Here is a 13,394-nt window from a genome sequence, read left to right as displayed (position 1 = left end):
CGGATACCACTTACGTCGCTTATCTCCCTTTGTCAAGAACTCTCAATAGTTCTCCTGTGAGGGTTAGAGCGAGTTCAAATTCCTAGGTTTGGTATTAAACTTACTTCGAACTGGAATTCGGAAATTCCTTTCCCGAATTCTCCACCGGGGGATGGCACCTTGAATCCACCCACAGCTCAGCCCTCCAGCTTCTAGAAAGTTCCTCCTGCAGCCCCCTGGTGAAATTCTATCCCTTCCGGAAGACCTGGTTTGATTTCCATATCCCCAAAGATGCTATCCTTGACCAGTTCTTCCATTCCCGATGTCCTTTATCACTTGGGGGCTCCACCCTGCCTAACACTGTTACACACTCATGACTTTGGGGGTTGGACCCGACTTCTGGCCGAAGTTCCCATTACCAAGCATAGGCTTCCACACTCAATAAAGCTGAAAGAATGGAGGGATGAGTAAATGGCCATGCTCCTGGCCCGATCCCTTCTTGCTGATCCTCAGCACCTACGCCCCGCTCTTCCTACCAGTCTGACCATGTCCGACCTCCGGACGCCACCAAGCAGCGTTGGGGTGGACTGTGTCCCCGAATCCAGGGCATTTCCGCGTCGCCCGATCTCCACGACTTAGTCCTGGGCCGAGGATAATGGTGCAGAGCCTGGCCCTCTGCTCTTACTCCCGGAGGGGCCGTTCGGTGGGAACTGGGCAGGTTTCGGGAATCGCGGCCACCAGCGCCCATCACCCCGCGGGGAAGGAGGGCGACCCGGGCAGAACGGCTGGGGGATTAGGTGTCGCCCCTCGCCCTCCCCCTCGCGGCCATTGGGCAGCCTCCGCGGCGCGCCCTGTGGACGGGGCGGGGCCCTCCCCATCTCCCCTCGGTTCCCCTCCCCTGTTTCCCGGGGTGGGAACCTCGGGAGGCGGGAGACGCGGAGGGGCTGCCGAGGGGCGTCCGATTACATCTCCGCCTTCCTCAGCCTCCGGCCGCAGAGCCCTTCGGTTTGCGGGACGGCAGTCCGGGAACATGTTGGCCGCGGTCCGCCGGAGCGGAGCTGCGTGGACGCGGGCGCTGCTGCTGCTGCTGCTGCTGGCGGGGCCCGGGGGCTGCCTGAGCCGCCAGGAGCTCTTTCCCTTCGGCCCCGGGCAGGGGGACCTGGAGCTGGAGGCCGGGGACGACCGCGTCTCCCCAGCCCTGGAGCTGAGCACTGCGCTCCGCTTCTTCGACAAATCCGACCTCAACTCGGTCTACGTGAGTGCGACCCCGGGCGGGAGATGGGGGCAGTTGTCTGGGAGGGCGCGGGGGGCTGACGCGGCGTCGGAAGGAAGGCCCGGGCGGGCCGGGGGCGCCCGCGGAGCCGGACGGACGTGAGCGTCGTGGGCGGGGACCCGGACCCGCAGGCCGCCGGGGCGCGGGGTGCGGCGCTCGGTCTCCAAGCCCAAGGGGGCTCCCGCCTCCGCCCGGCCCGCCGACGCCTCCACGCCGCCTGGTCACTGTCGCCCGAGGTGCACTCGGGTCTGGGGAGCTCGTCCCGTCTGCGCCTCCCCGCGCGCGCCCTGCCCGACTCCGGGACCCGGGCGGCGTTTCCACCCCGGCGGCTGTGGACCGCATCGCCTCCGAGAAGTCGGTGCGCGTCTCGCCATTGTCCCCTGCCTTTTGGGGACAGGACCCGGTGCGGTTGGGACCAGGCGCGGGCGCGGGGCAAAGGCCAGAGCTGGGTTGCAGCCGGCGCGGGGGCCCTGCGACTGCCGTAGGTGCCGGGGCAGGAAAAGACCGCCAAACCGGGCTCTCCGCCCCGGGAATGTAGCCGACAGCCCCTGCAGTTGTGTGTGTGGACTCCGGATATGCCTTGGCAATGATTCTGCTCTCAGTCCAGAGTTAAGGGCTGGGAAAGGGCGCCCCGGTGATCCAATTTCCTGTAGTCGTGCACTGTCACCATGGGGGGCGGGGGGAGGGTGGCCAGATGGGGAGCGGGACAGGGACCTTTCGCTCTCTGGATCCTTCTCTGAACTGGCCGGGCTCGGGGACGCTGTCAACTTGGTAAAGTCGTTTCGTGCCGCCGCCGCGCACCATGTGGATTTCATATAAAGCTGTGTGCATTCCAGAAGTGGAGGAAACAACGCCATCAGCGGCTGGAGCTTGTCCTGCCGGTGAAATGGCTGTGCTGGTCTTCTGGCCGGGGCAGATTTCGCCCGGGACAACACCCACGTGGAGCTTGTCGGCTTTGCCCAAAAAGAATGAGTCCTCGAAGTCTCCACCGACAGAGGGTGTCCCCTTGTTGGTTGACTGCCCTGACCTCCTTGCGCAGTCTGCTGTAGCCTGTAAGACCCTGTCTTAGGTTTTTAAATGCATAAGATAAAATCCACAGGATTGCCAAGGAGATCAATTCTGTTGAAAAATGAGTTAAAATATTTTTTAAAAATTGTATTAAGTAATATATGTGGTTTTTTTCTTTTTAACCGTATTAAATAGCAAGGTGTAGCAGTGGATCCAGTGTACGATCAGCTAATGTCGGAACTTTCAAGGTCATGGGGACTGTAAACAATATTCAGAGACACCTACCGTGACTATAATGTGATAGGAGAATATCTGTGACTTCTGTTAGTGGCAAGGTCATTAAGTGCTAATACTACTGTGTTTTGTTGCCTACATTTATAATGGAAGGAAATGCTAAATACCAGTTACGGGTTACTGAAAATTAAAATGAAATTTCTTTTTCTCTCTAGGTTAACAGACCCACTGAATTCTATTTATGAACCCCTATGTTAAATTAGGGCCCTCTTGCCCTTCTTTACTTGTGGCATCAAACTAACCACATTACGTTCTAAAGACCTAGAAAATCGATTGCTAAAAAGTGACTCCCGTCAGTCCACACCTTCTGAGCTAGTTTGGGTTTTTAATCTGCATTTCAGTGAGAAAGACTCCCAGAGCTCTCTTTGCATCTTATTTCTGTGCTTCAGGTTGGGTTCCCAGGAAGGACTCTGAGATGGAGATAAGCAGGTAGGTTATTTCATTAGGGCGAGCTTCGCAGATCCACACTTGTAGAAGGGAGAGTAGTGGAGAAAGACTGAGCGGAGTAGTGGAGCTGCAGTGCAGGCCAGCAAGGGTATCCAGCCAATCCCCTGGGAGCTCTGGAGGTGGGATGGCCTTTCAGAGCTCTCTCAAGTCTCCTGAGAGGGATGGACCTCCGTGTCCTTACAGAGATCAGTGATTCCATAAGGGCTGCCCTGGACCGAGGTGTGACCCTCGGATGAGGCAGTTTTTTCCACGGAGGCAGTTATCGAAGAGGAGGGCTGAGGACTGCACTCCCAGGAGCTGAATGAGGGTCTGGTGCCACATCACAGCACCCACCACTATTTGTAGTTTTGTAGATGCTGTTTTGAGCTGATGGAAACCCTCACATGGCCCTGAGTGAAAGGGTGAATTGACAGGAAGTGTGAGCGTGAACTAGATGGTCTGTACTGTTCTGGGCATTAGATTAAGAAAATGAAAGGAAACCCGCTGAGAAGGAAAGTGATTATTGGATGAGTATATCTACATGTGTCAGGGACTTGCTAGTTTTACATTATTTAATCCTCAAAACAACGTGCCCCCTTTTTTTCAGATGAAAAAAGAATAGCAATAATTAGTAATTACCCAAGGCCATCGCATCAATTAAAAATACCCAAACTAGGGCTTCCCTGGTGGCTCAGTGGTTGAGAGTCCGCCTGCCGATGCAGGGGACGCAGGTTCGTGCCCCGGTCTGGGAGGATCCCACATGCCACGGAGCGGCTGGGCCCGTGAGCCATGGCCGCTGAGCCTGCGCGTCCGGAGCCTGTGCTCCACAACAGGAGAGGCCACAACAGTGAGAGGCCCATGAACTGCAAAAAAAAAAAAAACCAAAAAACCCCCCAAACTAGGATTTCAGCCCAAGTCTGTGTCTGACTCATAGTGCTTTCAAGCATCAGACCTAAAACATGTGATGCACCCAAGGGAGTGCTGTGAGTTAGAGTAGTGAGGAAAGATTTTACAAAGGAGGTTACATTTAAGACTTGAAAGACAGGTCCATTTTCAGTAGGCGGAGGGAGAAATGGAGAGGCCATTCATGGTGGGAGATACTGCAGGGGTAAATGCATGAGGATGGGAACAAGCTTGGCATATGCTGGGAGAGTGAGGAATATGACCCCACTGGAGCAGAGTGTTTTTGTTGGCATAGGAGGGTTCAGTCTGGGATAGGCCGTGGGGTCAGGGGATAAATGTATCAGTTAGCTCTTGCTGTGTAACAAACAACCACAAAAACATCAGTGGCATATAACTGTAAGCACTTTTTGCTCATGTGTCTGGAATCCGCAGGTGGTGGGCTGATTTAAGGCGGCTTCAGCAGGAGCAACTGGGATGATCTGGTTCTGCTCTGGGAGGTGGTGGGGAAGGGGGGGTGTCTCTCAATCTCCACAGCTGTTTTGCCTAATATGGTCATTAGCCATGTATAGCTATTTTAAATTAATTAAAATGAAATAATATTAAAATGTCAGCTTTTGAGTCACACTAGCCACATTTCAAATGTTCAACACCCTCACTAGTGGCTAGTGGCCACTAGATCGGACAATGTTGCTGTTGAATGTATCCATCACCACTAAAAATTCTGTTGGATGGTGCTGCTTCAGAGGGCCAGCTTAAGCATGTCCTTTTTCATGGAGATGTCAGAAGCATAAAAGAGTAAGTGGAAATGCATAGTGCTTTTCCAAGCCTTCTCTTGGGTCATGCCTCCTAACATCTCAGGGACTAAAGCAAGTCTCATGGATGAGCCCAGAGTCAATAGGTGAGGCAGGTCATTCCCCCCCCCCCGCCCCCCGCCGTGCTGGTAACAGACGAGAGCTGGATACAGGGAGAGCTGAAGATGTGGAGCCAAACGATGCAATACATTACATGAAGGGTCATGAAAGATGGCTCCTGGAAGGTTAGTGGTTGCTGGGTTATACTGTCTGTAGCTGGTCACAAGGCATGCCCGTCTTTAGTAAGATAAGTCTGGCAGTGGTTTGCAAGACAGCATGAACAAATGGACAAGAAGAGTTTGGGAGCAGGAAAACCAGTCCCATAAGTTACTGATTTATCAGATATGCAGGAATTAGAGCGTACAGGAATGGGGCAAGGAGAGGAGCGGGTGAACCTGAGTTGATCTAAGATGCATCAGCAAGATTTCTGACCAGTCACACATGGAACGTGGAGGAGAAGGCAGGGAGGGAGAGGTTCTTGGTCTTGAGGCGTGAGAGAATGATGAGATGGTTGGCAGAACTGACTTGAGTGAAAAGGCATTAGTCCAGGTTTGACTTGGTGGTGTTGGAGACCAACAAGGGGACCAGAACATGGAGATGCCCTGGAGCTTGTAGACCTTCAAAAGAGCAGTTAGGTTGGAAGGTGAATGGAAGCCTTGACACTGGTTTACAGGGCGAAGTAGGAAAGCTGGGAACAAGCTGAGAGTGGGTTTGGAGCCCTTGGAAAGGGTACCATTAGTGATGACCCAACTCATCAGTGTGGTCTGGGGACTCCTGGGCGTCCTGGAGACTTTTTCAAGAAATTCACACATGCTCTCATGTGTATATAGTGGAGCTCACTAGAGGCTACAGGATATGTGATATCTACATGTGTTGTGATATTTATCACAACAGATTGAATGTAGAAGATAGGAGAATCCAGCTATCTTCCATTAAGCCAGACATCAAATTGATTTGCACAAGTGTGCAACAATGACACTTCTCTCCCTAGGTACTTGTGGGTTTTATTTTCTTTAAAATTATGTTAACATGTAATGAGTTCATTGTTATTTAAGTATTATAAATATTTAAATTTTTCTCAATTTTAATTTCTGGTATGATAAGTATTGATCAATATAACCTATATAAACATGAGATTCTGGGGGTTCTTTAATAATTTTTAAGAATATAAAGGGATCCTGAGACCAAAATGTTCAAGAGCCACTGATTTGTTGGTATCTAGACATCGTATACCTCTGCCTTAATTTGAGAGCTGTTCCAAGGCAGAGGGTATTGCTGGGGAATATTCCATGGTGGAGCGAAGGGACATCTTGGTTTCCTGACTTGATCCTGTGGGCCATTGCATGATAAGATCTGATTCTCCACTTGGAGTAATCTCTTTATTTTTAAATCAGCACAGTCCCAGTGATGAAGCCAGTCATTCTTTGGACCCCATCCTGAGTAATGAGAGGGGAGTGGGCCAGTGTTTAAATCTAGTACATGATTTGATTACATATGATGTTATTCATGGCTTGATTCATAAATATGGAGAAATGAATTAGTTATTGTTTAATAAGTTCAGTTTGGGAAATAAAATTATTTATGGCTGGGCTTCTCTGGTGGCGCAGTGGTTGAGAGTCCGCCTGCCGATGCAGGAGACACGGGCTCGTGCCCCGGTCTGGGAAGATCCCACATGCCGCGGAGCGGCTAGGCCTGTGAGCCATGGCCGCTGAGCCTGCGTGTCCGGAGCCTGTGCTCCGCAACGGGAGAGGCCACAACAATGAGAGGCCCGCGTACCGCAAAAAAAAAAAAAAAAAAAATTATTTATGGCTATGGAAAAATAATAAAAGGATATCCTTGGAAGCAAAAAGATTGTATACTGCTCTCCTGACTCATCTCCTCATCTCCCTTCCTCATGACTGTCTGTCTGTCTGTCTCTCTCTCTCTCACACACACACACACCACATACATCTTCCACAAACTGATTTTCATTATACCACTTACATATAGGAATCTTTCCTTAAGTAAGGTAAATTTAACTCTTAAGGTCTTCTAACGTTCTTCCTATTTTTACCCTACCTTCTCTGCCAATACAGGCCACTGACTTTCTTCAAAACTTGCTTCAGGGACTTCCCTGGTGGTCCAGTGGTTAAGGCTCCACATTTCCATTGCAGGGGGTATGGGTTCAATCCCTGATCGGGAAGGCAGGGCAAAAAAAAAGAAAGAAAGAAAGAAAATGTTGCTTTATTCCACTAACCTTACCAAGGAATTCTTTTTTAAAAAATTATTTATTTATTTAGGCCGTGCTGCATGGCACGTGGGATCTTATTTCCCTGACCAGGGATCGAACCTGCACCCCCTGCATTGGAAGGCGAAGTCTTAACCACTAGACCGCCAGGGAAGTCCCTTGTGCTAGATTTTTTATGTTAATTTTTGAGAAAGACGTTTCATACACAGCAAGCTAATGCTACTCTGTCAAAGACATGGACAAAAAGACGTCCCTCGCACTTTTATGCATAATATACAGAACCGTAAAATATGTCAAAATGGAAACTCCCTGCAATTTCTTTTTTTTTTTTCCCCCTGCAATTTCTTAATGTACTGGGAAGTACAGCAAAGCAAAAGAAAGCACTACATACAAATAGTGTTTAAGCATTCTGGCATACATAGTGTTCTTAGTATAATTGGAGTGCAACTTATCTGTATATATACACACAAAATATTTTAGAAGCAAGTAAAGTAAACAGAAGTACCAGTTCTGTAACTTACTCTTGATCACTCAGACAAGCAAGTCTCTTAAGAGTTCATCCTGTTCCATTGAAGCAACACTTGTGCCTATAGAACCTAGTTGCATTTGACATCAAGGCCAGCTTCATATGCCATTTCTTGGAGCAACATATCCACTTGGTTTTGTGGTATTGTTAGGGTTGTGGAGTGACTCATCGTGTCTTCCCTTTGTTGCGTTTGAACCTTCAGCATTTCCAGTTGGTGTTTACACGTGTCCATCGGGACAAACATCTTTTCATGGAGGTTCATACCCCTCCATGTAGCATCTGCAGAGCCAACCAATGGCCGTGAACTTTGTCACCTTGCCCATAGTCTGAACTCCTGCTGCCACAGCAGGAGCCCCAGTGCTCACACTCCAGTAATTAATTGCTTGTTAACTCTGGTGGATTGCATTTTCAATGTGTGTTCTTGCCACTTCTGGATTGCTCTTCTAAATGGCCTTTTTAATCTTGGCCTTTCCAGCCTTTTCTTCTCTCTCATATTTCTTGGCATTGTCATTAAGTTCTTTGACAGCAAACTACAAGTTAAATAGGTGTTTCTCCATATTCGACATGGTCCCGTGACTTTTTTGGGGAGGTGCAGGTTTGATGGGAGGGTACATGCAGCCCCGTCCTAGTCTTGAGCTGCAGGCCAGCCTGGCTCCCTGAGATTGTGTGTATTCCTCTTGACATCACTCGTGAACCTGCCACACTTACTGGCACATAGGAAGTTTATGGTTAAGCCCGGGGCCACCATCCATGGTTATGCAGGTGGTTTGCAGCACAAGGCTCTAACTGAGGGGGCAAACCGGCTAAAGTCCAGCCCTCAGGCCACTCACCAAGCCCTGAACTTCAGCATGGGCCTGGGGCCATTCAGAGGAAAGGGTACTTGCTTCTAATTTGCCCAAAGGCTCCCTGTGGTCTAACAGTGGCCCTGGCTGAGTCGCAGAATACTTGATAGAGTATTAATTTCTAATGGGGGCTAAAGTGAAATTGATGAATCAGGTTGATTAACCAACTTATAATTGAGGTCCAGTCACTTCATATCTCACCCTCTTATTATTCCAGATCTCTCTTATTATAAAACAAAGAGGTTTGGTAAGATTATCTCTAAGGTTCATTTTATTGTGTATCTTTGGTATTCTCTGATCAAGTGACCAGATGTTGAATATATACCTTTACTATGTACAGGACACTGGCTATTATTTCTCATATAATGCAGTGCAATGTTGAGATACATCATCTAGTCATTCAACAAATATTTAATTTGTTGCCTAACATGCCAGGACCAAGGCTAGGCTTTGGAGATAGAGATTGAAACCAGACCAGTGTTGTTTCTGCTCTTGACAGTCTAGTGAGGAAGACAGACATTAAACTAGTAACGACAGGGCTTCCCTGGTGGCGCAGTGGTTGAGAGTCCGCCTGCCGATGCTGGGGGGTCCGGGAGGATCCCACATGCCGCAGAGCGGCTGGGCCCGTGAGCCATGGCCGCTGAGCCTGTGCGTCCGGAGCCTGTGCTCCGCAATGGGAGAGGCCACGGCAGTGAGAGGCCCGCGTACCGCAAAAACAAAAAAAAAAACACACAAAAAACACAAACTAGTAATGACACTGTGATAAGTGCTATGAGGAAGAAGTTCATATATTGTGGTGAAACTGAGCTAGGTGGAGGGTCAGGAGGACCTTCTCCACCTGGAACTAAAGCATGGGTAGGGGATTAGCCATGTGAAAAGGGGGAGGGGCAGAATGGTGCCTCGTTACTGAGTGTGAGACCAGGAGCTTGTAGAGAGGAGGAGCTTGTCATGTCTTCAGGACAGAATGAAAGCCAATGTGAGTGAGGGCGGTGGTGCAAGAACTGGGGGAGCTAAGTCAGACCCGGACACTGCAGCTCAGAGCCTTCCAGGTGTTTCCCTTTGCACTTAATGACATCCAGCTTCTCACCACGTGTGGTGATGATACAGTCACGCTGGCTCTCCATCCTCATCCCTTATTACCCTGATGTCCTCATGTGCTGGGCTCCAGCCTCACTAGCCACTTTCTATTCCTCGGCCACAGCCAGCTAGTCCCACCCAGGTGTAGACACTCCTCTCCCCTCTGCACCGTCCCGTCACGCAGGTCTCTGCTCACATGCAGACGCCCGTGCGTGTTGTTTTGTTGCATTCTGTCTTGATTTCATCCCAGCATGTATAGCCGCCTAAAACTACTTTATTTGTTTACTTGTGTGTTGCTCATCTTTCGCATTAGAGCCTGAACCCTTTGAGGGCAGCGTCTGACCTGCCTTATTCACCGCTGTCTCCCAGGTACACACCAGGAGTAGGGTCTGGGGCACATAGTGGGTGCTCTGTTATGATCTGTTGAATGAATGAAAGTATGAACGAACGCTAGGTATTTCTTACTTTATTCTAGGAAGCAGTGGAATGCCATTAGGGATTCTAGCTAGATGAGTGATGTGATTTAAAAAAATTTTTATTTTATATTGTAGTATAGTTGGTTTACAATGTTGCATTAGTTTCAGGTGTACAGCAAAGTGATTCAGTTATATATATACATGTATCTATTCTTTTTCAAATTCTTTTCCCATTTTAGTTTATTACAGAATATTGAGTAGAGTTCCCTGAGCTATACAATAGGTCCTTGTCGGTTATCTATTTTAAATACAGTAGTGTCTATAATATGTCAATCCCAAACTCCTAATTTATCCCTCCCTCCCCCGACATGATTTATTTTTAAAAGATTTCCATTTCCTCAACAAATAAATGGCATGGGAGAAAAAGGAGGGAGAACTGCATAGATTAAAAGAGGCTTAAGAGACAAGCTAACCAAATGTAAGGTAAGGACTTTGTTGGATCCTGATGGAAACGTGGAAACAAAGTGGCCATAAAATACATCTTGGAGACAAACTGCTTTTCTAGGAGAGATACATATGGAAATATGGACAGGTGAAATAATTTGATGCCTGGGATTTCATTTAAAATACTTCAAAAAAGAAAAAAATAAATATGCACATGTGTGGAAGGAATAGATAAAGCAAGAACTAGAGTGTGTGGATAATTTTGGTGATTCTTCTGTGTGTGTTTGAAAATTCTCCCTTAAAAGTAGTCTAATTAGGGCTTCCCTGGTGGCACAGTGGTTGAGAGTCCACCTGCCGATGCAGGGGTTGTGGGTTTGTGCCCCGGTCCGGGAAGATCCCACATGCCGCGGAGCGGCTGGGCGTCCGGAGCCTGTGCTCCGCAGAGGGAGAGGCCAAAACAGTGAGAGGCCTGCGTACCACAAAAAAAAAAAAAAAAAAAAAAGTAGTCTAATTATAAAAAGTTTTTAAAAAATGATGCTGCCTGTGGGTAAAGGACTTTTAGGGGAGGTGTGGAGGAGGAAGAGTGAATTCCACAGCTAGAGACCTATTGCCAGGGTCCAGGGGAGGGTGGTGGTGGTGTGTGGACACGGGTTGTGGGTTCTAGAGCTATTTGCAGGTGAGTGCAATGAGGCTTGCTCATGTGTTATCTCATCTGAGACACGCAACAGCCCTGTGAGGTCGCTCAGGCAGGTGATAGGATGAGCCTCCTATTATAGAGAAGAACACTGACACATGCAGCTAAGGGCCTTGTCAAAATACACTCAGCTTGGGTTGAGGTAGACCTTGAACTCAGATCTTCCCACCCCTAGTTCTGCGGTCTTTATACTGTGCCACCTTGGATACCGACTTCTTCCCCTCCTTCATTCATTTATTCATTTGACAGTCTCTCATCATCACTGTAATGTACAGACTTTGGGGCCAGGTGTGTGAGGCTACATCACGCGATGAGTGATATCACACATGATCCCTGCTGTCACGGAACTCACACTGCATCACATCACTCACCATTGCGTTGCTTGTGAAAAAAGTTGGTTCTTATCCCTTAAGGAGCAGGTTTCTTAACTGCTTTGTCCTCAGGTAAATCTTTTTCTTAAATTTTTTTTTTTTTGGCCGCGCTGCATGTGGGATCTTAATTCCTCAACCAGGGGTCGCACCCGTGCCCCCTGCAGTGGAAGTGTAGAGTCTTAACCACTGGACAACCAGGGAAGTCCCTTTAATTTTTAATTAGAAATGTTTTCACACACACACACAAAAAGGGAGAAATTAGTATCACGAACACCCATAGACACATTACATAAAGGTAACTGTTGTTAGCATTTTCCCTCTTTGTTTAATTTCTCTTTACTCATGTATCCAAAGTAACAGTAAATGACAGTCATCATGACATTTCATCACTAAATATTTTACTATGCATTCCTAAGACAGTAACAGCATTTCCCTACCTAACCAGCATACTACTATCAAACTAAACAAAATCAATAATAATTTCCTGTTACCAGTTTATGCCCAGTCCATATCAAATCTCTCCAATATCCCCAAAGCTGTCCTTTATAGCTAGATTTATTCAGACTGGGGCCCAAAGGATGACAAGCATTACATTTGGCTCTTCAGTCTCTTTTAATTTTTTATTTTATTTTATTTTATTTATTTATTTGGTTGCACTGGGCCTCCTTAGTTGCGGCTCGTCAGCTCCTTAGTTGTAGCACGTGGGGTCCTTAGTTGCAGCACGCCAACTCTTAGTTGTGCCATGCATGTGGGATCTAGTTCCCCGACCAGGGATCGAACCCAGGCCCCCTGCATTGGGAGCACAGAGTCTTATCCACTGCACCACCAGGGAAGTCGCTAGTCTCTTAATTTTGACCAATACACCCCCCCTTTTTATTTCTCACTGTATTTAAGAGTCACTGCTTAATGTCCTGTAGAAGGTCCCACCTTCTGCATTTGACTGTTTCTCTGTAATGTAGTCTAGCCTGTTATTCCATCTCTGTATTTTCTGAAAACTGGTAATTTTGAAAATATTCAGGTTAAACATTGTTTTCTTTAGAAAACACGTAGAATCTTATTTTTAAATTAATTTGGGGGGGCTTCCCTGGTGGCGCAGTGGTTGAAAGTCCGCCTGCTGATGCAGGGGACACGGGTTTGTGCCCCGGTCTGGGAGGATCCCACATGCCGCGGAGCGGCTAGGCCCGTGAGCCATGGCCGCTGAGCCTGCGCATCCAGAGCCTGTGCTCCACAACGGGAGAGGCCACAACGGTGAGAGGCCCGTGTACCGCAAAAAAAAAAAAAAAAAAAAAAAATTAATTTGGGGAATAGTAAGACAATGCAAATGGTTAACAAAACTTGTAAAAACAGTGTTAAGGGAAGTTTCCTTCCTACTCTGGCCTCCAGGCCCATCATTCTCTCCCCAGAGACAATCACTATTCATGAATTTTTTATCTCTTTGCAGAGAGAGTCTCAAATGTACAAACATATGTATGTACACATTCCCCCTTGTTTTCTACACCTCCTTGATTTTCTAAATAACAGTGTTATGAGATATAATTTACATACCTTAAAATTCACCCCTTTAAAGTGTACAGTTCAATGTTTTTTGTATACCCAGGGACTTGTGCAACCATCACCACTGTCTAACTCCAGAATATTTTGCTCACCCCCAAAACAAACCCAGTATCCTTCTGCAGTCATTCCCCATCTCCCCCACCTCCCCACTGCCCCGGTCCCTGGAAACCACTAATCTACTGTCTGTCTCTATGGACTTGTCTGCTCTGGATGTTTCACGTAAATAGAATCATACAACATGTGACCTTTTGTGACTGGCTTCTTTCACTGAGCATAACATTTTCAAGCCTCCTCCACTTTGCAGTACTTAGCAGTTCCTAGTTCTTCTATGACTGAATAATATTCCATGGTTTTATTTTTCCTTCCATAAGTTCATGGATACTCAGGTTGTTTCTCCTTTCTGGCTATTATGAATAATGCTGCTATGAATGTCCGTGTCCCAGTTTTCGTGTGGACATCAGCTTTCAGGTCTCTTGGGTATCTACATAGGAGTGGAATTGCTGGGTCAT

The 13,394-nt window shown here is 47.7% G+C and overlaps 1 protein-coding gene across 2 annotated transcripts in view; it reads left to right on the top strand.

Moving 5' to 3' along the window:
* The first annotated feature begins 619 nt into the window (after positions 1-619).
* NID1 (nidogen 1) overlaps positions 620-13,394 on the top strand; it is a 96,319-nt gene continuing 83,544 nt past the window's right edge. For both annotated transcript variants that reach the window (XM_081248144.1, XM_081248143.1), the window contains exon 1: positions 620-1,234. In XM_081248144.1, the coding sequence (XP_081104270.1) occupies positions 635-1,234 (600 nt within the window). In that variant the 5' untranslated portion in view covers positions 620-634. The remainder of the gene's footprint in view (positions 1,235-13,394) is intronic.

The sequence above is a fragment of the Mesoplodon bidens genome (genome assembly GCF_964165515.1).
Source record: "Mesoplodon bidens genome assembly, chromosome: 1".
NCBI classification, from domain to species: domain Eukaryota; kingdom Metazoa; phylum Chordata; class Mammalia; order Artiodactyla; family Ziphiidae; genus Mesoplodon; species Mesoplodon bidens.
This window is presented reverse-complemented; position numbering and strand designations above follow the sequence as displayed.